Source organism: Amblyomma mixtum, chromosome 7 (genome assembly GCF_055824585.1).
Source record: "Amblyomma mixtum isolate Tamu chromosome 7, ASM5582458v1, whole genome shotgun sequence".
Lineage (NCBI taxonomy): Eukaryota > Metazoa > Arthropoda > Arachnida > Ixodida > Ixodidae > Amblyomma > Amblyomma mixtum.
Window position 1 is genome coordinate 10,047,532 of NC_143018.1, and position 27,831 is coordinate 10,075,362.

General features: G+C 46.9%; 2 protein-coding genes across 2 annotated transcripts in view; both read left to right on the forward strand.

The window, feature by feature from the left end:
- The first annotated feature begins 1,519 nt into the window (after window positions 1-1,519).
- On the forward strand, window positions 1,520-8,714 carry LOC149334970 (uncharacterized). The gene is made up of 2 exons (XM_089553708.1): window positions 1,520-1,816; window positions 7,381-8,714. Exons 1-2 carry the CDS (start codon window positions 1,520-1,522, stop codon window positions 8,485-8,487), a joined length of 1,404 nt encoding a protein of 467 aa, XP_089409834.1. The 3' UTR covers window positions 8,488-8,714.
- Window positions 8,715-14,944: 6,230 nt separating this feature from the next.
- Window positions 14,945-27,831, forward strand: part of LOC149334971 (uncharacterized) — a 30,020-nt gene continuing 17,133 nt past the window's right edge. The window contains exon 1 of the mRNA XM_089551650.1: window positions 14,945-15,860. Within this exon, the coding sequence (XP_089407776.1) occupies window positions 15,564-15,860 (297 nt within the window). The 5' untranslated portion in view covers window positions 14,945-15,563. The remainder of the gene's footprint in view (window positions 15,861-27,831) is intronic.

A 27,831-nucleotide genomic window follows, 5' to 3' on the forward strand; every position in this document is an offset into this window, starting at 1 on the left:
GACCATATACCTACCAAAAACTGCAGCTTCCAGAAGTACTGAGTGCGTAGCCTCCACTATGCATGCTTCTGTGAAAGTTAGCATTATGAGACTGGTGAAAGTTAATAAAAATTGGAGGGGACAGTTAAAGATGCACAAAGCAGCATTTTCCGCTCTTGTTTTCTTGTTTGTGTTCCTGTGAATGAATAGTTCCAGCAGCAGACGACACAGCCACGAATTAAGCCTACGGAAATAAAAAAAATTCAGGGGACACTCTGTCTAAAGCGTGCGAGGCGAAAGCCTTTCAACGCAACTTGCGGTAGGCACACACGAGGCGGCTATGGGGCGACTTGGATTGGCTAGTCATGACTAATTAGTCATGAACCATGCATGACTAGCTAGTCATGAATAACTAGTCACGATTGGTTAATGGCTATAACTAGTCATGATTGGTTAATGACTAACTAGTTATGACCAACTGGTTAGGTTAGTCGACTAGTTACTCATGACTAAGTAGTCATGATTGCTTAATGACCAGCTAGTCATGACTGGGCAATGACTAACCAGTCATGACTGACTAATCATGACTAACCAGTAATGACTAACTAGTCATGACTTGTGATTGCTAATTACTAGTTTACTTTCACTTCAGATGTAACGGACGGACGGACGGATAGAGCCATGGCCACGCGATGAGCCCATAGAGGCTGTCGCCTTAATACCTGAGGACTCTTCACTTTCGAAAGCCGCCGTGGTGGCTCAGTGATTATGCATGGTGCTCGGCTGCTGACCTGAAAGACGCGGGTTCGATCCCGGTCACGGCCATCGAATTTCGATGGAGGCTAAATTTTAGAGGCCAGTGTTCTGTGCTGTGCGATGTCAGTGCACGCTAAAGAACCCCAGGTGGTGTCGAAATTTCCGGAGCCCTCCACTACGGCGTCCCTCATAGCCTGAGTCGCTTTGGGACGTTAAACCCGAATAAACCAAACCAAACCATCTTCACTTCTGAGAGACTACAGCCGGAGGATGATTCGGCCCACAGCCTACTCCGGCGTAAGCGCACGCTTCGCTTCTTTCCTCACGTACGCCTTGACTATGAAGATTGGAGTGTCAGCCGTTCTTAACAAGAGCACTCGCCGACTGTGCAGCGCTATCTCGTGCCCAGTAAGACTTACGGTGATTTTGTAACGTTTCAACGCCCATAAAATAAATGTCAGCAGGAGGAGTCGTCTCGTCAAAAAATGAGCCTGGCTTCAACGACGGACTTCTCTGTTGGAAAGCGACAGTCGAGTCCCGCCTGTTCTCTGGAATGAAAGATCACCTCAACTGGCGATGAAAATATAGATACATTGCCCTTAGCGCAAATGAGTAAAATGCATGATGGCGAACTAGAACACACGAGCTTATCAGGCCGGCGCACGTGTATACAGTGGGCACATAGGTTCGCAGACCACTTTTGTCGGCGCCGATAAAGTTATCTCGAGGCTTCCTACCTCCGCCCCTCCTCTGCGCGCGTCGCCAGCCCGGCTCAGTTTCAGCCATGCCGGACCCGGGAGCAGGAAGGCTGCTGCGGCTCAGCGCCCGAAGCCTCGCCGGAGTGAAATGGAGGCCGACGCGGTTTGCGGAAGAGAGCGCACAGCGCTACGCGTGTTGCCTATGCGGGGTGATTCCCGAGAGCACTGTGATGCTTCCGTGCCGACACGTCCTGTGCGAGATCTGCAAGAGCGGCAGTGGTCGAGACGGCGCCGGCGGCGTCTGTCCCTTGGACCAGGAGCCTTTCGACGATGAGTACTGCAGCAAGATCATGCTGCACCCAAAGAAACTCGGCACTCTCAACGTGAGTGTCATTCGATAATTTTCTTGCGCTATTGTGATTGCGGCGAATCTTTCCGAAGTGACAGAGTATATCCGCACGCCGTTCTTCGAAGGCAAAGCAACTGCAGCATTCGCCGCAGTTGTCCAAAACGTCAAGTTTTATCGGAACAGCACAAAGACGCGCGGCAAAATAGGTGTATAGGGCGGTCTCTCAATTAATTTCATTGAGTCTTCCTTCGAGCTTATTTACCGAGGTAAAAAATCTTAAGCGAGAGTACTCATACCCGACAGGAACCCTTCACTTGGCAAAGGTGACAGGTGAGCGGTCGTGCACATTTTCTCCTACCTATCAGAAAACGAAGTTCCTTACCTGAAATGGCATCGAGTCTGCGCTTACGCACTATTTGTTTTCATTTCATTTATTTGCCTTAAAGGCCCCTTTGGGGGTATTGCATAAAGGGCGGGGTAATCACAAAGTTTTGTTACAAACTGCCACGATGGCATATGAGTCATAATGTTGGCGTTGAAGGATGATGGGCAGGTGATAGCAGCGATAGAGTGGGAGTGGCCGTTCCAGTCTGACGAGGCTTGCGGAAACAGGGAGGTGGAGAAGGTTACGGTACGAGAACTTGAAGGGGATGACCAGTGCGATAGGATATGCGTGTCGGAGGTGCGCAGATGCGTGGCTCATGGCCGAATGAGCTGTAATACAACTTATGAAATATGTTCATCTGGACATTCGCGAATTTCGTGGCATATGATTATTTCTTTCATCGTTCTTTCTGCGACTTTGTTAATATCTCGCGCAGGCTGAAAATGGGATAGCATTCTTCTTTTATCTTTCCCTTGTTTTCTTTTTCATTGCAATCTCTGGAGTGAATGGCCTGATGACTGGCCACAGACTTGCTCACGTTGTTATTTTTAGAATATAAGAGAACACAATTGTTTATTCAACGACATGCATAATTTTTATTCAGGATTACAAATCATTTGACGTTTTCGGGGCAGCTCTGAGCGTTTTTCTGGATGTTAAAGAAAACACGTCGTCCGGCAGTTCATTAGAAATAAATGTAACACAGTATGACCTTATTGTTTGGTCATAGCCAGTGCGCACGCTTAGAATAACACAATGGGGAAGGAGTCTGAAGGTACAGGCATCACATTTTTGTTTCTCTGTCTGCTATCCCAAAAATATATTAACACGACAGTCTCCTTGAATAGGATGTCTGTCAAGCAGGCTGCCTGTTAATGTATTGTGTTCTATTAACCTGACATCGAGCCATCTGCCTGTCTGTTCCGTGTAGTGCTAGGCACATAAGCCGACGTGGCGCGATGCCTCAATGACCAGTTACAGGAACACAGTAGCAACGTGATCATGTCTGTTGCCGGTCATCTGGGCATTCACTCCAGAGATTGGAACAGAAGAAGAAAAAATGAAAAAATAAAAGTAGAATGTTATCTCATCTTTAGCCAGTGCGAGATATCCATGGACATAAAAGGACACAAGATATTCACGGACATAAATTCACGGACATAAAAGGCAAGTGCTGAAGCACTGCCTCAATGCCATTTCCGGGGAAAGAACTTTGTTTTCTGAATGATGGATAGAAGAAAATGCGCTCAGTCGTTCATGCGTCACCGGTGCCGAGTGCAGGGTTGCTGCCCCTTATGTCTGTTTTCGCTTGAGATTTCTTGGCTGAGATATAAGTTTTGACAAAGTTTTAATAAAACCATTTGCATGGCACCGCCCTGTATGTGTACCTATTTCCGAATCCGTGTCTTTGCACTGTCCCGATAAGGTTGAAACAATATGCCGAAGACTTCATCTTATCCTTCAAGTATTCTGGTACACAGTCTAAGTGTTTGACGGAAACCCGTCTGGTCGGGATGGTACATGACGAAATTAGAAGGCGCCGACCAGAAGAAAGGATGAGATGACGTTTCGGCTCCCCCATGGGAGCCTTGTTCACAATGAGGCAGAACGTAGCTGCGTTGTCCATTTTATACAGGGCGCAAGAGCGAACCCAGGCACCTGGCGTAGATTGGGGGCAAGTTCCCGTCATTCCGCAGTCGTCTGGATAATCAGCGATTCCAGATAGAGGCGGGATATCTTGTCCTTTTCTTTTTCGATCACACGTGCCTCTGCCCAGTCTATGTTGTGTTTGGCGGACACTGAGTGCTCGGCAAGCGCATTTTGATATGCGCGCCGGTTTTTGACGTCATTCTTGTGATCACGCAGTCTCCGCTCAAAGTTACCCGACTCGCCAATGTACACAGACGGGCAGTCCGCAGATGGGATCGAATAAATAACACCTGGGAACTTTTCCTTCTTCAGTTTATCTTTGACGTGCGCAAGCTGACTCCTCAGCTTTCGAGCGGGTACATGTGCGGTATTTACATCGTATGAGCGTAATATGCGCGCCAAAGGTTCGCTGATGCCAGGGACATAGGGAATCGCGGCTCGTTTCTGGGTTGCGGGATTTGCCTGCAGCCTGGGACGTTCCGATTGACGCTGTACAGAGTCCATGACGTGTACAGGATAACCACAGGTGGACAAGTCTCGCCTTACACGTACATCTTCAGCAATCCGGTGTTCTCCTCTGGAACACACCTCTTTTCGTCGGAGGAGCGAAGACACCACGGAACGTTTCTGGCAATCAGGGTGAACGGACTTAAAATGGAGATAACGGCCGGTGTGCGTGGGTTTCCTGTAAACAGTGAAATTTAGACGTGAGGACTGTCTCGAAACGAGAATATCTAAAAACGGGAGATGGCCGTCGATTTCCTCTTCAACGGTGAACTGTATGCTAGGTTCCAAGCTGTTAAGGTGAATAGCAAAGTCATGTAATGCTTCTTTCTTCAGGATGCAAAAACAGTCATCCACGTGTACCCGCTCGAAAGCTGAGAAGTCAGCTTGTGCACGTCCAGCAAAGCGGAAAGTTGGGCAAGTTGGATAACGTTCATGATGTAAAAAATAGCGCACAGGGAACACAAGGGACGGAAAGTAAACGACGTAGACAAGCGCTAACTCGCAACTGAGGTTTATTGCTGACGCGCGCTATTTTTTACATCATGACTGTGCGCTATTTTTTACATCATGACTGTGCGCTATTTTTTACATCATGATTGTGCACGTCAAAGATAAACTGAGGAAGGAAAAGTTCCCGGGTGTTATTTATTCGATCCCATGTGCGGACTGCCCGTCTGTTTACATTGGCGAGTCGGGTGACTTTGAGCGGAGACTGCGTGATCACAAGAATGACGTCAAAAACCGGCGCGCAGATCAAAATGCGCTTGCCGAGCACTCAGTATCCGCCAAACACAGCATAGACTGGGCAGAGGCACGTGTGATCGAAAAAGAAAAGGACAAGATATCACGCCTCTATCTGGAATCGCTGATTATCCAGACGAATGCGCATACGCTTAATCGGAATGATGGGAACTTGCCCCCAATCTACGCCAGGTGCCTGGGTTCGCTCTTGCGTCGTGTATAAAATGGACAACGCAGCTACGTTCTGCCTCATTGTGAACAAGGCTCCCGTGGGGGAGCCGAAACGTCATCTCATCCTTTCTTTTGGTCGGCGCCTTCTAATTTCGTCAAGTATTCTGGTAGCGATGTTTTCTTTTATTTGACTGAATCGGTTCTGATCTTTCCAGGAATGCATGTCGCAAACAAGGGTGATAAGCGAGTGGGTAGAGAGAACATATTCATTGTTGAGCAAGTTTATGCCCTCGATTGTCAGCAGCGGTGAGGTGCGCATGCGGAACCTGATCGTGCTCTGCCAGCTACCGCATTTACTCGCATATTGTTCCATGGGTGCGTCATAAAAGTCGACACCACCGCCCCAACTCGTGAACTGAAGAAAAAAGATTACAATGCCGTGTTGGTCGACCAACGGAAGTTCCGAGCCGCATATATAATCCGTTAAATAGACTGGCATAGCGCATCATATATCGAGGGTACGGTATCAACGCGAAAAATTGGCAACCAGAATTGAACACTTTTTGCTGGGAAACGCGCGAAAGAACACACGAAAAGTATAGAAATGCTTAGATTCTCTTGTTATAGTTGGGCAGGCCGCGGTTATTAAACGACATCTTTTTTTTTTGTTTTGCTTTGCTGTGTTAAAGAAAATGCTGGGGCATGATCATTTTTGCACGTTTACTCTCTTATGGTTAGCGTTTATCTTTGGTTATAGGCGCGAAAAAAGACAGAACACAAGGCAGAAAGACGGGACGAAGCGCCACTAACAACTGATTTATTCGGAAGAGCAAGGTTCCGGGCTAGTTGGTTATGCATTTAAAAGGAAGAAACAGCGCGAAGAACCACGGACGCACGAAGAAACGACACACACACGAGCACTGACGAAGTCTAGCCACTTCTGGGCACCTGGTTATAAGCACTGTAAGAAGTGCAAAATTGGAGAAAACACCCTTGAATGAATCGGCACCCCTGACTTTAATCGTTGCACCGCTATTGGGCGAGGACGAGGTAGGTTGACGAGGGAAATCGTTGAAGCCCTCAAAATTCATTATGCCGGTCAAGGATGCGTCAGTACTCCATCCCTCTCCTTGTAAAAAAAAAAAGCTGGATTTTCTGGGTGACTAGACCTAAAAGAACGTCTTGCTGGGCAAGTTGGTAACTGTTCATCTTTGGTTACAGGTGCGAAAAAAGACAATACAAGGCAGAAAGACGGAACGAAGCGCTTTTATCTTGCTTTTAGTTCAACACCCTTTTTTGGGCACGTTTTTAAATCCTTTTATCTCCATCACGTTTTTATATTTTTATATTTTTATGTTTTCACCTGTAAAATTTCATCTGTGTCCTTCATAGCTTCTACCATTCCCCGCCCTTTGGGGTAGTATATCATTGTTTTTTGTTAATGTTACCTACCTGACTACCGTCTCGCGGAACTTTACACCGTCGTTTGATCGCTTATAACTTTCTTTTGTTCCCTGTTGTGTTTTTTCGCCATCTTGCGAGGCCACCACACTGATTGCCGGTTATCGCTGCCGCAGCCCTGTTACCCACCCCCTCATGTTTTCTGTTTAGGCGTCTTTCCACCAGAATAAAATTTCAGTTGTGAGCAGCGCTGACGTGTGTGTCGTTTCTTCATGCGTCCGTGTTTCTCCGCGCTGTTTCTTCCTTTTAAATGATTTATTCGAAGGCAACACGCACAAATATATGCCGTCTTACAATGCAAGGAATACTATCATCTTCAAGGTTGATACGATAGCGAACGGGTGGAAAAACAGGTGAGTGGCGCCTCGTCCCGTCTTTCTGTCTTGTCTTCTGTCTTTTTTCGCGCCTGTAACCAAAAATGAACAGTTACCAACTTGCGCAGCAAGACTTTTTTTTAGGTTAGCGTTTAGTTTAGGTAACAAGAAAATCTTTAAGAATGGACTAACGAACTATTTTCTTTTCACGGGAGAATTTGTGTGGCACTCATCAAATTGGACTGAGCTTCACTCTAGACTTATGCTGTATCTGGCCATAGCGTGCTCACAGAAACTGATTTATCGGAAATTCTTGACAACCAGCAAGTCCCTAATTATCAGCTGTCTCTTTTTCTCTTTATTTCCAAGGCTTACTGCTGGAACCAGGCGAGGGGCTGCTCGTTCGTAGGAGATCTGTCTGCTGTACTGCGGCACTACGAAGAGGAGTGCTCATTTCACACCGTGGAGTGCCCTCGGTGCGGCTCCAGCGTCCAGCACGCCGACCTAACCGCACACTACACGGGCGACTGTTCCGACATGGCGACCTCTGCGGCAGGCAACAAGCATCCACCTCAGGGCGATGGCGACGTCTTCACAGCGCGTGACGTCAGAACCACTGTGGAAGAATTCAAAGCTCTCCTTGTGGAAACGTGCCAAGACCATCTTCCGGCACTGCAGAGTCAGCTTAACGAACTTGCGGAGGAAGTTGCAAACCAAGGATGCCTTCTGCGAGAGGTAGCCGAAGGGTCTGGAAGAGAGCAAGAGACTCAGAACTGCGTGCAGGCGCGAAGTGAAAGCGAACTTTCGTTGACACTCGCCGAACTACGGACGCGCATCGAAGAGCTCATATCTAATCTGAACCAGAGCTCATCTGAAGCAGAAAGTTGGGATCGCGAGACGCCCATCCCGTGGCGACTTGAGAAGAAACACATCCTCCGAAAATTGGAGCATTTTGCTGAACAGACAATCGCTGACCTCGGAGCTCCGCGTAAAGCAGCTGCTCCACACGTGGAGGCTCCGATCATTGGGTTGAGCGGTCTTGAATTCTACGGGGGAGTGGAGGCTGAACCACATGACTTGTTCGCCCCCGGACGGCAGAGCAGACTCACCGTAATGTACATATTTTACGTGATGAATTTCGGTGCAATACCCACCCTTGATTTCACCTGCCGAAAAATTCCCCAGGTAACTCAGTGGCACTGCAGGGATGTGTATTTCACTATGGCAGTCAGAGTTGAGGGATATCCAAGGAGGTTTGAAGTCGGCTTTCGTTATTCTTGCACTCTCGACAGCCGCTACAAGAAGCCGAAGATCCCATCTGTGCAAATCCATGACGAAAAGGGTAATGTGGTATGGATGGATATGGCTGAAAGTCCGCACTGGGACTGCTTGTTCTGCAGTAGCGTAGAGGAGCTCAGCTCTATAGGATTCTTTAAAGGGGGCGAGATAAGTTTGCATGTTGTCGTGGAAACCTAGCAGATGTTGTCATGGACTCCCAGAAAGAGAACTCAAGACGCCCTTACTACGACACAAAATTTTAGATTGGTCTGTTGTGCCCGATACAACACTTGCATTGTGTCGTCTGCATTCATATTCGTCGCTACGTTTTGCGTAGATCAAGGAAGGAGCAAGAAATTACAAGAAAATCAAAATGGAAGTGCAGCCGTGCTATACAGACGGGTCTGAGCCAGTGGCGGTCCCAGAGCGTGGTTTGAGGGGGGGCGGGGGAGGGAGGGGGCAGATTTCTATATATAAAAAAAGAAAAAAGAAAGCGATTTTATTTATTTTATTTACACAAAAAATTGTGCGCTTCTTGTTGAAAAATAAATGGCGAACGCTATAGACGTTATACCATTGCTCAATCTTTGTTAACGTTTACGCGAGCAATATTCATTGTCGATACCAGGGAAACAAGCCGACGGCTGAGATATCCCGCCACGGCATGTCCATGAAGGTCAAAGCACCTGCCCGGACATTTCACCAGTGGGATTAGCGGCCTTCATTACTCAGTTCTGGGAAGTGGCTTTGTTCCGCCCTCAGGCCCCTCCTACAAGGCGGCTGGTCGGCGCTCCTTGTCAGGCCAAAAAGGAATGGACCCCTTCGGCATCGCTGTGTCCCATGGTGGGATAGAGGCATGAATAGGTGGCTCTTTGCCGTCCCGACGAGTTTGCTGGCCACCGCAACCGCAGGTGAACGGCACCGCCGTCGTCGCCCCGCCGGCGGCATGGCAAAACAGAGGGGGCACGGCAGGACCACGATACCTTGAGAATCACTACGAATTATGCTCGTATAACTACCAACGTGTAGAACGTGGAATTGTGTGAAGTCACGGAGGAAAAAGCTTTCCAGTTCTACGTCAAAAATTACTTCTCGCCCTACGAGAGCCCGAAAACGCACCTCCGGAAAAATATGCAAAGGCTTTTGGGAGGGGGGGGGGGGGGGGGGGGGGCGACGCTCCCCCCCCCTTTTAGGACCGCCACGCCACAGACATTGTGAGCACTGAAGTGGCGACGAGGATTGCATGCAAGCCACCATACCACCAGCTCGTTTTTTTTTACACATGTAAATGGATGCGTGCAAATACGAGCAAACCTAAGAGGAATATCTCAAGTGGGCTGCTCTTTCGGGCTTGATGTCGGCGTCCGAACGGGGAATAAAATTTTCCAATTCGGGCAGGCTTATCTGACATGACTGTGCTGCTGACGATGCGACGAAGTGGATGTGTGAGATGGATGGCGCGTGGTGGTGCTGAAATTTTTTTCACGACGATCTTGAAACCTGATGCCAGAAAGCTGCAATAGCAGATGCAGCGACCCTTGATCATTACTTTCTTGCTTCTGCACTAATAAAGTTGAAATTTGAAATTGAAGGTTATTCAACAACAAAAGAATAATGCGGGTAGGAGGGCTAGAAGCTGTAAAAACAGCTAGAGTCGTCCTGAACTTCAGCTCACAGAGCAGCACAAAGGGGTGCAGCGTTGGCGATAGACGAACTGACACACAGCTAGCCTAAGCTACACTGGCTTCAAAAGTAATAAATCAAGGCAAGCGAGAAAAAAATGAAGAAGCATGATATGATACCAACATGACAAGCAACTACTTTGCTAACGAATCACCAGCCAGTTTCCCTGGACATCAGGTATATACATCATTTAGCTATTTCCACAGGCTACTGCATAACATTTCAGTGGGTACCTGCTCACTGTGGCATTCTGGCTAATGAAAAAGCGGATGAAGCGGCCCGTAAGGGCCATCAACATCGGAGATACATTCGAACCTTTTTCACGAAATCTGATGCGTCCCAAATGGATAAAAGTTTTGCTTACGAAGAAACGTATCGGCTTTGGAGTTTGCCGACACATAAGTACCAATATCTTCACTCAATCGACCCACATCTTAGATCAAGACTCTCACCCAGAATTCCTCGACAACTGGAAACACTTTATCACCGACTTCGTCTGTCTGAATGCTGCACATACAAACGGCTTACGATACCGTTTTGGACAAATGAACAGTCCGCATTGTGACAACTGTGCCTCGATAGAAACTGTGGAACATATCCTGCTTGAGTGCCCTGTGTATGCTAACGAGCGTGCGTACTATGAACATCTTGGCGTAACATTATCGGAAACTCTAACTTGGAACAAGCATGTTGATGGGCTTTGCAACAAACTTAATAAGGTTTGCGGGATACTAAACAGACACCGCAACTTCTTGCCAACAACAGTTAAACGCTTAATTTATAACGCACTATTTTTGTCGACACTTAACTACTGCCATTTAGTCTGGTCAACTACAACGAAAGAAAACATACAGAAACTTAAAATCTGCCAGAAACGTGCCTTGCGTGCTATTGCTAATGTCCCTTGTCATGCACACACTTCCGATTACTTCTTGCGCTATAAGCTTCTTCCCACGGAATGCATTTATCCTTACCGTCTATCTTGTACATATCGCTCATCCGTATCGGTGTGCAATCACAGCATCCTGAATTTGTTAAACCTTCGCCCCCGCACTTACATTTACAATACACGTCATAGTGACGCATGGGTGGTGCCTCACTGTCGTACAGAGTACGGTCGCCAGTCCATTTCGTATCATGCTGCTATTCTTCTAAATAGCCTTGCGCTCATCGATACCTTCCCGGAAAAATTGTCATTACGAGCGCTACATGCACATTTCCTTGCAGCCAACATCACATGATTCTCTTGTATGATTGCGTTTTGTGTTTTTCTTGGTGCCTTTTATTTTTTATTGGTGCTTTTTTGCTGTAAAATGTCTTAATTTCTGCTACCACTAAAGGTAACGTCTTTTCCAGAATTTTAAAAAATTGAAAATTATTGAACTGAACGTGTTTTTAATCTGAGTGTGTTTGAAATTTTTATGTTTAAAACCTGATGTGTTCTAGAATGTGTGTTTCGAATGTATTTAAAACTGCATGTGCTTTCATTTGGAGTGATTTTGTTCTGTAGGGTGCAAAAAAAAAATTAGGTCTGAGAGGAAGTGTGAAATTTAATTCTGTATGTGCACGAGCAATACTGCCGAACTGTACATAGAGGGGGCCGGGCTTTGTCAAGCCGCAGTCATGCGGCTTTTACCCGTCACCCCCTTTTCTCCTTGAGAGAGAAATAAAGACGATTTGATTGCCTGCAAAAGCTCTGCCCAGTGCCCCTAACAATGGACAAAGTTTTAAGTCCCTTAGCCTGCTTCAGGCAACAGAGACTTGCAATGAACTTTCTTTTTACATGTTTAAAAGACACTGGACATCTCGATAAGCTCTAAATTCACTTGCACGTTGCCTTTATGCATTCTTCATGCAGTGAACTTCGTCAGCCCATTTCTCGGACTATGCACTCCATCATTCCATAGGTTACATCAATACTCGCCATTGCATCCTTAGTACCCATTCCATGGCCGCATTTTATCGTTTTTTCACCTCTTCCACACTGCTCTCCTTCTGTCTTTATCTCCCAAATTCTCCTCCCTACGCAGAGTAGCATGCACAGCGACTTTTAAACGCCTGCTAAATTCTCTGTATTTCATTAAAGAGTCTCTCTCTCTCTCTACTTTGATGACAGTGTGAAGTGCTGAAAGCTGCTGTCCTGCATTCGTATTCATGCAATTTTTCGTTATGGTTTAGCCGAGCGGACGCTTCATGCGGTTCGGAAACGCATTTTTCACGCCAAATGCCAATGTAGGAACAACATCCCAAGCGTGTCAGCGAAAACTTTTAAAAATGCCTTAGTATAGGCAACCTGAAGTAGAAGGGAAATCGCTTCAGCAATAACTTTAAATCACTGCGGTCGACAATTATTACAAAAGCATGCTAATTATAAGAGTAACCAAAACGCACGAAATAACTTTGCAATTACAAGAGTCTGGTGGGTGCTTATGGTGACGAGTTCGGGGCCATGGACGAGCCGTTGCCGTATAAGTTTCTGAAACGGAGAAAAACCAGTGCCGAGCGAGGAAATCCGACGCTTTTTTTCTGAACATAATCGAAACAGCCCGTCAGGGGCGCTGTAAGCTCGATGCGACCGCAACGGCTGCTTATGACGTGTTGCAGTGACTACTCACCCAAATGCGAACTAAGCCGCCGCGGTGGCTCAGTGGTTATGGCACTCGGCCGCTGACCCGAAAGACGCGGGTTCGGTTCCGATTGTGGCGGTCAGATTTTGATGGAGGCGAAATGTTGGAGCCTTGTGTACTGTGCGATGTCAGTGCACGTTAAAGAGCCCCCAGGTGGCCGATTTGATCGGAGGCCGCCACTACAGTGTCGCTCATAGACATTAAACCCTATATAAAGCAAATACGAACTAACTTCTTCATTGCGACATGACTGCACTTTCTTTAGGTCCGTCGCTCTGGAAAAATTGGCAGTGGTTTAGCTCTGGTTAAACCAAAGTAATATTCAACAGACTAGCAAGAGAACAGCAGTTCGGAATTGATTGCGCGGTGCTGGAAGGCTCATGATAGCATGTCATATGCCTTGCGCATGCCAGGTGCCTCTTTTAAACGCCGACCTGTATAGAAAAAAAAAGGAAAACTGAGCAGGGGACAGGACACGGGAGAGGAACAAACAGGACGAGCTCAGAGCTCGTCTAAGCAAACAAAACCGAAACAATAAAAAAAGGAAAGAAAGAAAGTCAAGCTCACCCAAGTTCTTAGAAGAACATGTGCGCAAGACGAACCCCGACAAGCAAGAGGTTGGTGGTAGAGTGTAGTGGCCACAAAATAGCCTAGCGCGAATTTCAAATCTCCGCAGAAAATATGTTCGCACACAACTTTCAGGGCCTCTAAAACGCAGACAGTAGGTTCGATATAAATGAAAATGGCGGCTCAACAATGAAAAAAAGCAAAAGGCAGGAATTGTTACGCACGAAATTTTTATATTTTCCTTACATTTTCACGAGATGACGCGATACACCTGCATATCTGAAAGCCCGATTTTTCTGTATATTTACCTATGATTTGTAAAAAAAAAAAGCACCTAAGCAATTCTTACGACCTTATGACATGTTAATGTGAGAGCATTTGTACTTGTCGCCGAGTTGTTGTGAGGGGCTTGGAGGGTGAACGTTGATTCGCTGCAGCAGCTCGCTTCGCACGTTTCGCTGCGTTCACATGGTCTCGTATACTTGGTCGGCAGTGAACTGCCGCCTCCGGCCGCGCTTTGCTGTCTCGCCTGATGTAGACGCGAGCTATACTCAGCTTCGGGTGATGTAGACTCCATAAGCCGCGTTTACATGGATACTTCCGAGTACGTCGCCAGCGTGGGCCAGACTTGACATTAATTAAATTACTGCAATGAAATTACTTTTCTCGGTAATTTTTAATGTAATTCGATACTTTTCTAGGCTGGCAGTTTAGTAATGTAATGAATTACATTGGTACAGTAATTTCATGGCAAAAGTAATTTGTTACTAGCCAAGTTGCTTTGTAGACGCTAAGCTTCTGGTTTTCGAGATTTAGCGAGGTTGATCGCCAGAAATACTAAGTGTGTAGCCTCCACTATGCATTCTTCTGTGAAAGTTAGCATTATATGAGACTGGTGAAAGTGAATAAAAATTGGAGGGGACAGTTAAAGGTGCACAAAGCAGCATTTTCCGCTCTTGTTTTGTTCTTTGTGTTCCTGTGAATGAATAGTTCCAGTAGCAGACGGCACAGCCACGAATTAATCCCACAGAAATAAAAAAAATTCAGGGGCACTATGACGATCTAAAGTGTGCGAGGCGAAAGCCTTTCCACGCAACTTGCCGTAGGCACACACAAGGCTGCTATGGGGCGACTTGGACTGGCTAGTCATGACTAATTAGTCATGAACCATGACTAGCTAGTCATGAATAACTGGTCACGATAGGTTAGTGACTAACTAGTCATGATTTGCTAATGACTAATTAGTTGATGACTGGTTAACGACTAGTTAGTCATGACTCATTAGTGATACCTAACTAGTCATGAGTTGTTAATGACTAACTAGTCATGACCAACTGGTTAGGTTACTTGCCTAGTCATTCATGACTAGCTAGTCATGATTGGTTAATGACTAACTCGTCATGATTGAGTAATAGCTAACCAGTCATGACTGACTAGTCTTGACTAACCAGTAATGACTAACTAGTTATGACTTGTGACTAGTAATTACTAGTTTACCTTGACTTAAGATGTAACGGACGGACGGACGGACGGATAGAGCCATGGCCGCGCGATGAGCCCATAGAGGCTTTCGCCTTAATACCCGAGGACTATTCACTTTCGAAAGCCGCCGCGGTGACTCAGTGCTTATGCATCGTGCTCGGCTGCTGACCTGAAAGACGCGGGTTCGTCCCGGTCACGGCCTTCGAATTTCGATGGAGGCTAAATTTTAGAGGCCAGTGTTCTGTGCTGTGCGATGTCAGTGCACGTCAAAGAACCCTAGGTGGTCGAAATTTCCGGAGCCCTCATCTACGGCGTCTCTCATAGCCTGAGTCGCTTTGGGACGTTAAACCCGAATAAACCAAACCAAACCATCTTCACTTCCGAGAGACTGCAGCCGGAGGATGATTCGGCCCACAGCCTACTCCGGCGTAAGCGCACGCTTCGCTTCTTTCCTCACGTACGCCTTGACTATGAAGATTGGAGTGCCGGCCGTTCTTAACAAGAGCACTCGCCGACTGTGCAGCGTTATCTCGTGCTCAGTATGACTTACGGTGATTTTGTAACGTTTCAACGCCCATAAAAAAAATGTCAGCAGGAGGAGTCGTCTCGTCAAAAAATGAGCCTGGCTTCAACGACGGACTTCTCTGTTGGAAAGCGACAGTCGAGTCCCGCCTGTTCTCTGGAACGAAAGATCACCTCAACTGGCGATGAAAATATAGATACACTGCCCTTAGCGCAAATGAGTAAAATGCATGATGGCGAACTAGAACACACGAGCTTATCAGGCCGGCGCACGTGTATACAGTGCGCACATAGGTTCGCAGACCACTTTTGTCGGCGCCGATAAAGTTATCTCGATACTTCCTGCCTCCGCCCCTCCTCTGCGCGCGTCGCTAGCACGGCTCAGTTTCAGCCATGCCGGACCCGGGAGCAGGAAGGCTGCTGCGGCTCAGCGCCGGAAGCCTCGCCGGAGTGAAATGGAGGCCGACGCGGTTTGTAGAAGAGAGCGCACAGCGCTATGCGTGTTGCCTATGCGGGGTGATTCCCGAGAGCACTGCGATGCTTCCGTGCCGACACGTCCTGTGCGAGATCTGCAAGAGCGGCAGTGGTCAAGATGGCGCCGGCGGCGTCTGTCCCTTGGACCAGGAGCCTTTCGACGATGAGTACTGCAGCAAGATCATGTTGCACCCAAAGAAACTCGGCACTCTCAACGTGAGTGTCATTTTATAACTTTCTTGCGCGGTTGTGAATGCGGCGAATCTTTCCGAAATGACAGATTATATCCTCACGCCGTTCTTTGAAGACAGCGCAACTGCAGCATTCGCCGCAGTTATCCTAAACTTAGAGTATTATCGGAGCAGCACAAAGACGCGCGCGAGAAAACAGGTGTATAGGGCGGTCTCTCAGTTAATTTTATCGAGTCTTCCTTTGAGCTTATTTAACGAGGTAAAAAACCTTAAGCGAAAGTACTCATAGACGACAGCCCCGCCGCGGTGGCTCAGTGGTTACGGCGCTCGGCTGCTGACCCGAAAGACGCGGGTTCGAACCCGGCCGCGGCGGCTGGAATTTCTTGAAGGCGAAATTCTAGAGGCCCGTGTGCTGTGCGGTGTCAGTGCACGTTAAAGAACCCCAGGTGGTCGAAATTTCCGGAGCCCTTCACTACGGCGTCTCTCATAGCCTCAGTCGCTTTGGGACGGTAAACCCCAATAAACCAAACCATCATAGACGACAGGAACCCTTCACTTGGCAAAGGTTACAGGTGAGCGGTCGTGCACATTTTCTCCTACCTATCAGAAAACGAAGTTCCTTACCTGAAATGGCATCGAGTCTGCGCTTACGCACTATTTGTTTTCATTTCATTTATTTGCCTTAAAGGCCCCTTTGGGGGTATTGCATAAAGGGCGGGGTAATCACCAAGTTTTGTTACAAATTGTAGCGATGGCATATGAGTCTCAATGTTGGCGTTGAAGGATGATGGGCAGGTGATAGCAGCGACGGAGTGGGAGTGGCCGTTCCAGTCTGACGAGGCTTGCGGAAACAAGGCGGTGGAGAAGGTTACGGTACGAGAGCGCGGAACTTGAAGGGGATGACCAGTGCGATAGGATATGCGTGTCGGAGGTGCTCAGATGCGTGGCTCATGGCCGAATGAGCTGTAATACAACTTATGAAATATGTTCGTCTGGACGTTCGCGAATTTCGTGGCATATGATTATTTCTTTCATCGTTCTTTCTGCGACCTTGTTAATATCTCGCGCAGGCAGAAAGTGGGATAGCATTCTTCTTTTATCTTTCCGTTTGTTTTTTTTCATTGCAATCTCTGGAGTGAATGGCCTGATGACTGGCCACAGACTTGCTCACGTTGTTATTTTTACAATATAAGAGAACACAATTCTTTATTCAACGACATGCATAATTTTTATTCAGGATTACAAATCATTTGACGTTTTTGGGGCAGCTCTGAGCGTTTTCCTGGATGTTAAAGAAAACACTGAGTCACATCGTGGACGCTACATGCCGGACAAGACGCTACGCCTTTTGCATTCGGAAGGGGCTTGTTCCTGATGACGTAAGTGCGATCTTCGGCCTGGTGAAACCATCGTGGGGGCATGTGAAAAGACTGTGCAGATTACTGCGCTCGGAGCTCTGGCGGCAAGTCCGCCTTTTTCAAGACTGGCTTCGAGTGATGTGCTTGAAAGATTACCCAGAATGGCTGGCGATGAAGAAGTTCGCTTCTCTCAAGTGCCTAGCTGCACAAGTCACAGAGTGCAGGTGGAAATGGATTTTGAACAAGTTGCTATTGTGTTTGGGACAGAAGAAAGAGGCACAAGGAAAAAGAAATGTAGTAGTTCTGGGGGATGCTTCTGTGCCCGAGAAGATACTGCATCTTTTGCACAAGGGTCCCAAATATGGTTTGCAACCTGGTGTTCCAGCACATGAACTGATTGCAGTGAACCGCAAAGTGGCCCTTAAGGCGAAAGACGAAGACGGGGACCGCTGCCTTCTTGAAGGCGTGGACTGCCTGCGGAAGTTTGCTCCAAAACATTCTGACTTACGTACTGACAGTGCCTTTAATGGCGTGGTGTCATTCTTCAAGAGCAAGAACCTGATGCTTGTACAAGGTGATAAGGAGGGCGGGTTTGTTGTTTTACCCCAAGAAATTTACAGTCAGAAAGCGCAGGCAGCTGTGAACAAGAACTTTGCACCTGTTAAGAAAATGCAAGTTAGGATTAAGACAAGGTTCGTTGAATTTGGCAAGAGGTTAAACCTGAATTCACTCGCCGCGGACATCACTAATAGCAGGGGTAACAGCCTGACATCTTTTTTCACAGCTAAGACGCACAAACCGGAAATTCCGTTTAGGACCATTGTCTGTGAGCAAGGGTCGTGGCAGATAAACGTCAGCCAATTCTTGTTAAAGAAGCTTAAAAGCCTTGTCTTGGACGATCCCTTTCTCACCAAAAAGTCAATCGATGTCGCACAGTTTATTAAGTCTAATGAAGATATTGGCTTTGGTTTTTCTATAGATATTCAAGACCTTTTTTATTCCGTGCCCAAAGATCAGATTTTACTTTCTGTTAAGGAATGCATTGAGGAAAACGGCGACGTGTCATTCCAGAACTTAGCAGGATTGTCTGTAGATAATTTTTTAGCCTTATTGCAGTTTTACTTGAATGCTACTTTTATTGTTTTTAACGACCAGCCTTTTTTGCAGCGAAACGGCATTTGCATAGGGTCATGTGTAGCCCCTATTCTCTGCGACATTTTTTTAGCTAAGGTAGATAAGCGGCTGGATGAGCATTTCAAGGCGGGGGGGGGGGGGGGGGGGGACAGTTTTAAAAGTTTTTAGATATGTAGATGATTTTTTAGTACTTTTAACAAAGCAGGAGACCATCACCTACCCCTCTACAGTAGGTGATGTTTTAGATACTTTTAATAAACACGGCCTTGGTTTGTCTTTTACCCATGAACTGCCAGAAGTTTCGGTTTTACAGTTTTTAGGCCTTAAATTAACGTTCTGTGAAGGACACGTCTGCTGGGGCTATTACCCACGAGCAAAGAAGGAGTTGTTGCCGTATGACTCGGCGCACTCCAAGACTATCAAGAGAGGAATAGCGTCGCTATGCTTGGAATCTTCTCTCCAAAAATCGTGCCCACATCAGATGTTCCAGAGCTTTAATTATCAGATAAGCCGGCTTGTGGCTGCAGGGTTTCCCTGGTCGGTTCTGACAGCAGTCTCTGAGGCCATCCTTCAGAAGTTCAAACGTGGAACGAGACAAAAAACGGCTGATGCTCTTCAAAAAGCCCCTAGGCCAGAAGTTGTGCCCTACCTCCACAAAATCTCGCACAACCTCAAAAAAGTTGCTGGCAGGCATGGAGTACCAGTTTTGTTCTCGGCTCCCAACAAGTTGGGAAAGCTCTGTCCGCGCATTTGCAGTGCAAAAAAGCGCGAGTGCCTGAAAAAGCATCAGAAGCCGTTTGTAAGGTGTTCCACTGGAGTGGTTTATTCCATTCCCCTGTCTTGTGGCAAGTTTTATGTAGGCCAAACTGGACGTTGTGTCAACGACCGTCTAGGGGAACACGCCCTAAATTTAGAAAATAAAAGCGATAAATACAAGCATCTTGTTGCACATGTAAGTAAGTGTGGAGCATGCGTGGCCCGGTTTGAGGAGACAAAGGTTCTTGGCAAAAGTAAAGACAGGACAGCACGGATAAGCCTAGAAGCCTACCACATACAGAAACTTGGCAGCGAGTGCATCAGCGAACCTTCTTTATCTCTGTTCCAGGCTGAGATTGACTATTTTAATGCAGCTACTTAGATGGAAGATAAACCGAAGTGTGATGCCCTTGTCTACCCGCGCATGCGCTCGCGATTTGATGGCTCTGACTCAACCTTTGTTTTGTTTTTTTGTCATTTTTTCTCACGATCCTTCGGCCTATAAAAGGTGTGGCTTTCACCGAATAAATTCAGTTGACAGTATAGCGCTTGTGTGTGTGTTTCCTCTCTTTTTTGTCCGTGTCTTTGTTTGCGCTATAATATTTCTAATTCAATATGAACTACCAACTCGCCCAACAGGAAGTTTTAATAAAGAAAACACATCGTCCGGCAGTTCATTAGAAATAAATGGAACACAGTATGACCTTATTGTTTGGTCATAGCCAGTGCGCACGCTTAGAATAACACAATGGGGAAGGAGTCTGAAGGTACAGGCATCACATTTTTGTTTCTCTGTCTGCTATCCCAAAAATATATTAACACGACAGTCTCCTTGAATAGGATGTCTGTCAAGCAGGCTGTCTGTTAATGTATTGTGTTCTATTAACCTGACATCGAGCCATCTGCCTGTCTGTTCCGTGTAGTGCTAGCCACATAAGCCGACGTGGCGCGATGCCTCAATGACCAGTTACAGGAACACAATAGCAACGTCACCATGTCTGTTGCCGGTCATCTGGGCATTCACTCCAGAGATTGGAACGGAAGAAGAAAAAAGGAAAAAATAAAAGTAGAATGTTGTCTCATTTTCAGCCAGTGCGAGATATCCACGGACATAAAAGGACACAAGATATTCACGGACATAAATTCACGGACATAAAAGGCATGTGCTGAAGCACTGCCTCAATGCCATTTCCGGGGAAAGAACTTTGTTTTCTGAATGATGTATAGGAGAAAATGCGCTCAGTCGTTCATGCGTCACCGGTACCGAGTGCATGCAGGGTTGCTGTCCCTTATGTCTGTTTTCGCTTGACATTTCTTGCCTCAGATATAAGTTTTGACAAAGTTTTGATCAAACCAATTGCATGGCACCGCCCTGTATGTGTACCTATTTCTGAGTGAGTGTCTTTGCACTGTCTCGATAAGGTTGAACTAATTTGCCGAAGCCTTCATCTTATCCTTGAAGTATTCTGGTAGCGATGTTTTCTTTTATTTGACTGAATCGATTCTGATCTTTACAGGAATGCATGCCTCGAACAAGGGTGATAAGCGAGTGGGTAGAGAGAACATATTGATTGTTGAGCAAGTTTGTGCCCTCGATTGTCAGCAGCGGTGAGGTGCGCATGCGGAACCGGATCGTGCTCTGCCAGCTACCGCATTTACTCGCATATTGTTCCATGGGTGTGAGTCATAAAAGTCGACACCACCGCCCCAACTCGTGAACTGAAGAAAAAAGATTACAATGCCGTGTTGGTCGACCAACGGAAGTTCCGAGCCGCATATATAATCCGTTAAATAGACTGGCATAGCGCATCATATATCGAGGGTACAGTATCAGCGCGAAAAATTGGCCACCCGAATTTAACACTTTTTCCTGGGAAACGCGCGAAAGAACACACGAAAAGTATAGAAATGCTTAGATTTTCTTTTGTTATAGTTGGGCAGGCCGTGGTTATTAAACGGCATCTTTTTTTTGTTTTGCTTTGCTGTGTTAAAAAAAAAAAGCTGGGGCATGATCATTTTTGCACGTTTACTCTCTTATGGTTAGCGTTTATCTTTGGTTATAGGCGCGAAAAAAGACAGAACACAAGGCAGAAAGACGGGACGAAGCGCCACTCACAACTGATTCATTCGGAAGAGCAAGGTTCCGGCCTAGTTGGTAATGCATTTAAAAGGAAGATACAGCGCGAATAAACACGGACACACGAATAAATGACACACACACGAGCGCTGACGAAGTATAGCCACTTCTGGGCACCTGGTTATAAGCACTGTAAGAAGTGCAAAATTGTACAAAACACCCCTGAAGGAATCGGCACCCCTGACTTTAATCGTTGCACCGCTATTGGGCGAGGGCGAGATAGGTTGACGAGGGGAATCGTTCAAGCCTTCAAAATCCATTATGCCGGTCAAGAATGCGTCAGTACTCCGTCCCTCTCCTTGTCAAAAAAGAGCTGGATTTTCTGGGTGACTTGACAAACACCTAAGGTTTCACAGCTGATTAATTCGCGGAATCCTCGTTGGTGCTGCTTTTATCTTGCTTTGAGTTCCACACCGTCTTTTTGTAAGAAGTGCAAAATTGTAGAAAACATCACGGAAGGAACCTGCCCCCCCCCCCCCCCCCCCCCCCCCGACTTTAATCGTTGCACCACTATTGGGCGAGGACGAGGTAGGTTGACGAGGGAAATCGTTGAAGCCCTCAAAATTCATTATGCCGGTCAAGGATGCGTCAGTACTCCATCCCTCTCCTTGTAAAAAAAAAAGCTGGATTTTCTGGGTGACTAGACCCAAAAGAACGTCTTGCTGGGCAAGTTGGTAACTGTTCATCTTTGGTTACAGGTGCGAAAAAAGACAATACAAGGCAGAAAGACGGAACGAAGCGCTTTTATCTTGCTTTTAGTTCCACACCCTTTTTTGGGCACGTTTTTAAATCCTTTTATCTCCATCACGTTTTTATATTTTTATATTTTTATGTTTTCACCTGTAAAATTTCATCTGTGTCCTTCATAGCTTCTACCATTCCCCGCCCTTTGGGCTAGTATTTCATTGTTTTTTGTTAATGTTACCTACCTGACTACCGTCTCGCGGAACTTTACACCGTCTTTTGATCGCTTATAACTTTCTTTTGTTCCCTGTTGTGTTTTTTCGCCATCTTGCGAGGCCACCACACTGATTGCCGGTTATCGCTGCCGCAGCCCTGTTACCCACCCCCTCATGTTTTCTGTTTAGGCGTCTTTCCACCAGAATAAAATTTCAGTTGTGAGCAGCGCTGACGTGTGTGTCGTTTCTTCGTGCGTCCGTGTTTCTCCGCGCTGTTTCTTCCTTTTAAATGATTTATTCGAAGGCAACACGCACAAATATACACCGTCTTACATGCAAGGAATACTATCAACTTGAAGGTTGATACGATAGCGAACGGGTGGAAAAACGGGTGAGTGGCGCCTCGTTCCGTCTTTCTGCCTTGTATCACGGCCGCTAGATACAAAGCGCAAAGCGAGGTGCGGCCCGCCACGTCGCACAGAAACGGCGTCTTGGGCCTAGTTCTCCGTGCGCCCGCCGCGGCGCCACTGCTCGGGGACAACTGCTCGGGGACAACTGCGGGGACACTGCTCGGGGACAAGCGGTGCATACGATAACGTGAACAGGGAACTCCTGTGGAGCATATTGAAAGATTTAGGTATTGGTGATGAGGTAATTGATTTTCTACAGGAAATCTACCGAGATAATGAAGTTGAAATTACATGGGAAGGGAAAAAAAGTACCACAACTGTAGGGGTGCACAAAGGATTAAGGCAAGGTTGCCCTCTATCACCGCTGCTGTTCATGCTTTACGTGATAAATATGGAAAGAAGGCTAGAAGAAAGTAATCTGGGTTATAATCTATCGTACAGATTAGGCGGAAATGTAGTTGAGCAGCGACTCCCGGGTTTAATGTATGCGGACGATATTGTACTGTTAGCAGATAGCCAGGAAGATTTACAAACTTTGGTTAATTGCTGTGGAGACGAAGGAGACGCTCTAGGTTTCAGTTTTAGCGCAACTAAATCAGGTGTGATGATTTTTAACGATACAACTGATCAGGTGCTTACAATACAAGGCCACGAAATACCCAAAGTGGCCGAATACAAATACCTCGGGATATGGCTAAACGAAGGGCAGATATACACGGAAAAGCATGAACAGGCTCTTAGGGCAAAAGGACGAAGAGACGCCGGGATAATGAAACATAGGGCATTATGGGGGTACAACAAATATGAAGTACTAAGAGGTATTTGGAAAGGAATAATGGTGCCGGGACTTACTTTCGGCAATGCGGTTCTGTGCTTAAGGGCAGAAGTTCAGTCGAGATTAGACGTAAATCAGAGAGCTGTTGGAAGATTAGCACTAGGTGCCCACGGCAAAACCACAAACGAGGCAGTACAAGGGGATATGGGCTGGGCATCGTTCGAGGCACGGGAAGCTAAGAGTAAAATACTATATGAAGAACGCCTGAGGAAATTGGACGATAACAGATGGGCAGCTAAGGTATTTAAATATTTATACAGAAAGAACGTTGACTCACAGTGGCGGAAAAGAACTAGAAAACTAACCAGTAAGTATGCCGGTCATGAGGACGGAGAAAGAAAGAGCATTAAACGACAGGTTAAAAACGCGGAAGTTAAAAATTGGATGAATTCAATGGAAAAGAAACATAGTGTAGAACTATATCGATTCTGGAAAAGGCAGATCAGGAAAGAATTTTTCTATGATAACTCAAGAGGCAGTGCCCTACTTTTTGAAGCTAGATCAGGGTGTCTTAGAACGCGCAGCTACAAAAAGAAATTTAACGAAGAAGATGACACATGTGCAGTGTGTGGTAGATCTGTGGAAACAATTGAACACCTCATAATCAAATGTGATGGTATCCATCCGGATGTCGATGCAGGCACAGTCACTCTTTCTGAGGCCCTAGGGTTTAAAGATAACAATGGTCATGTAAATAAATCTGCAGTGGAAGTCAGCAAAAAGCGATTGGAGGATTGGTGGCTGAAAAGCAGAGATGTGGCATAAGGTTAGAATAGTAGGAAACCGTAGGCAAAGTTGATGGAGAATCTTAATGAGAATTGCCAACACAGTAAACAAAAAAAAATAAATAAAGAAAGGCTGAGCATGGTGGCAATTGCCACCACCCCGTTTCAAAGGGGGCGCTCCTATCCATCCATCCATCCATCCATCCATCCAACTCCTCGCAGGGAAACGCCGCGACAGCTGCGTCGGTGCGCCCGTTGCTCACTCCTTGAGGCGTAAACAGTGCGCTTTCTGGTTGCTCATTAAATACTGCATTTTTAAGTAGTCATTGAAAACGCCGATTATGTCACAATCACCGCAGCAGGTAGGAAGTGTATGCCTGAACGCTGTCCATAACGGCCGCCTATACGATGCACGACCGGGCGAGCGGCTGTACCTCAGGATGTTGCATTAATGCGCCTGAAGCTTTCGATCTACTTTTAAGGCGTAAGCCTTTTATGGCTCATGACTCGCCAGCGTGTCCGTCCGTCCATGCGTTCGCGGCAGCTGTCATTAATGGTTACTTGAAAAGTCAGTAATGAATAAAATTTCTCTTGTGCAGCATGGATGGCTCAAATAATTCAGAGAAAACAATCGAACCATCCGTTCTGTGTACTGTGGTTGTTTGTGGCATCGAGTGTAGTGGGTGCTGATTTGTAAATTTATTTGCTGAGACCGGATAGCTCATTTTAATGGTGTAGTAGTAGATGTACGAACAGTAATGACCCACTAAACGCGCACACTGCGCATGCGCAGTGCCCCATGCGCAATCATCAGGTGGTTTAACAACGGCGCATGTACACAGACGTCAAAAGTTTGCACAATGGTCGTATCACCCAGAGCTCTCTCAGGTGCTCTCTGAACGTTGATCGAGGAAGGATGCAGCCCGCGCGCGCTCCAATGTCGCCCGCTACGAAACGCGCTCGCGATGCCGTACGGAAGCGTTCAAGAGTCGCCAAACGATCTTTAACAGTCGCCAAGCAGAGGGCACCGACAGAGGCGGTTAAAGGCTTTCGCCTCTTCGCACTTTAGATCGTCAAAGAGCTCCCTGATTTTTATTCACTCCTCGCTACCCCATGTAGACGGTGAATGAGACGGACACGCACAGCTGGTCACACGCAGTAAATTTCCGCTTCGTGTCACGTCGAATTTTGGCTGTTATATACACAAGTTATTGCAATTTATAAAGAAAGAAAAAAAAAAACGATATTATAGCTGAAGTTGTGGAACTTCATAAGCCCACCTGCAGCCGAGAAAACCACTAAGTACTTGACACTTTTATTGCATGGTCCTACAAGAAAGCAAGGAACCATTCACTGACGAAGAACCTTCCTTGACTTTACTTTTTGTAGTCATTCTCTGTAAAATGCAAGGAACATGCCAGAGACCTGTTGCTTGGCGCCCACTTGTTCCTTTCCCTGACAGTCCTTGGCGAGCGATATTTTCAGCCACGCTTCTCGACGCTGTAGTTCAGAGGGAAACTCATGATATCTCACAGTTGACTGTTTTCTGAAGTTTGTGACGGACAGTGGCACACAGCAGATGCGCGGCATCGCGCCCCATACACGTCCCTGACCTGACCTCCACACACGCATGCACGAAAAGCCCAAAGAGTGCACGGCAGACACGAGGCAAACATTTATTCACGCGCACACGAAAAGTCCAAATCCAGCACCGCAGACGCGAGGCAAACGTGCTCACTCACGCGCACAGCAGAAAATCCAAAGAAAGCACTGCAGACATGAGGAACGTGAGTAGTAGTAGTAGTAGTGGTTTTTATTTTGCATTGAATATGGAAGGCAAACGCGGTTTTACACGACGCAAACGCGGTTCTACACGAGGCAAACGCGCTCGAACACGACGAAGCAAGGAGCGCTTCGGGAGTCCACTCCCGGGACCTGTCCCCGAACAGTGGCGCCCCCACCGAAAACAGCGGCCGCGACTGTAAACTCCGCCAGGACATGCTCGCCCATTGTCGGCGGCGCGACGTGGCTGGCCGCACCTCGCTTTGCGCTTTGCATCAAGCGGCCGTGCTTGTATTCTGTCTTTTTTCGCGCCTGTAACCAAAGATGAACAGTTACCAACTTGCGCAGCAAGGCTTTTTTTTTAGGTTAGCGTTTAGTTTAGGTAACGAGAAAATCTTTAAGAATGGACTAACGGACTATTTTCTTGTCACGGGAGAACTGAGCTTAACTCTAGACTTATGCTGTATCTGGCCATAGCGTGCTCACATAAGATGATTTATCGGAAATTCTTGACAACCAGCAAGTCCCTAATTATCAGCTGTCTCTTTTTCTCTTTCTTTGCAAGGCTTACTGCTGGAACCAGGCGAGGGGCTGCTCGTTCGTAGGAGATCTGTCTGCTGTACTGCGGCACTACGAAGAGGAGTGCTCATTTCACACCGTGGAGTGCCCTCGGTGCGGCTCCAGCGTCCAGCACGCCGACCTAGCCGCACACTACACGGGCGACTGTTCCGGCATGGCGACCTCTGCGGCAGGCAACAATCATCCACCTCAGGTCGACGACGACGTCTTCCCAGCGCGTGACGTCAGAGCCACTGTGGAAGAATTCAAAGCTCTCCTTGTGGAAACGTGCCAAGACCATCTTCCGGCACTGCAGAGTCAGCTTAACGAACTTGCGGAGGAAGTTACAAACCAAGGATGCCTGCTGCGAGAGGTAGCCGAAGGGTCTGGAAGAGAACAAGAGACTCAGACCTGCGTGCAGGCGCGAGCTGAAAGCGAACTTTCGTTGACACTCGCCGAACTACGGACGCGCATCGAAGAGCTCATATGTAATCTGAACCAGAGCTCAGCTGAAGAAGAAAGTTGGGATCGTGAGACGCCCATCCCGTGGCGACTTGAGAAGAAACACATCCTCCGAAAATTGGAGCATTTTGCTGAACAGACACTCGCTGGCCTTGGAGCCCCGCGTAAAGCAGCTGCTCCACACGTGGAGGCTCCGATCATTGGGTTGAGCGGTCTTCATTTCTACGGGGGAGGGGGGGCCGAACCTCATGACTTGTTCGCCCCCAGACGACAGAGCAGACTCGCCGTACTCTACATATTTTACGTGATGAATTTCGGCGCAATTCCAAACCTTGATTTCATCTGCCGAAAAATTCCCCAGGTAACTCAGTGGCACTGCAGGGATGTGTATTTCACTATGGCAATCAGAGTTGAGGGATATCCAAGGAGGTTTGAAGTCTGCTTTCGTTATTCTTGCACTCTCGACAGCCTCTACAAGAAGCCGAAGATCCCATGTGTGCGAATCAATGATGAAAAGGGTAATATGGTGTTGATGGATGTGGCTGAAAGTCCGCAGTGGGACTGCTTATTCTGGATTAGCCTCGAGAAGCTCAGCTCTATAGGATTCTTTAAAGGGGGCGAGATAAGTTTGCATGTTGTCGTGGAAACCTAGCAGATGTGGTCATTGACTGCCAGAAAGATAACTCAAGACCCCCTTAATTTGGCACGAAATTTTAGATTGGTCTTTTCTGCTTGATGCAACACTTGCATTGTGTCGTCTGCATTTATTTATTTATTTATTTATTTATTTATTTATTGAACCTCACAGGCCCGAACGGGCATTGTGTGAGGGGGGTTACAGTATCAAAAAGGATTTCAGCAACAAGAGGCAAACACTGGGTATATAAGTATCAAAACAGAACATAATTCACAAGAACTAACAGAAAACTAAATCGTACCT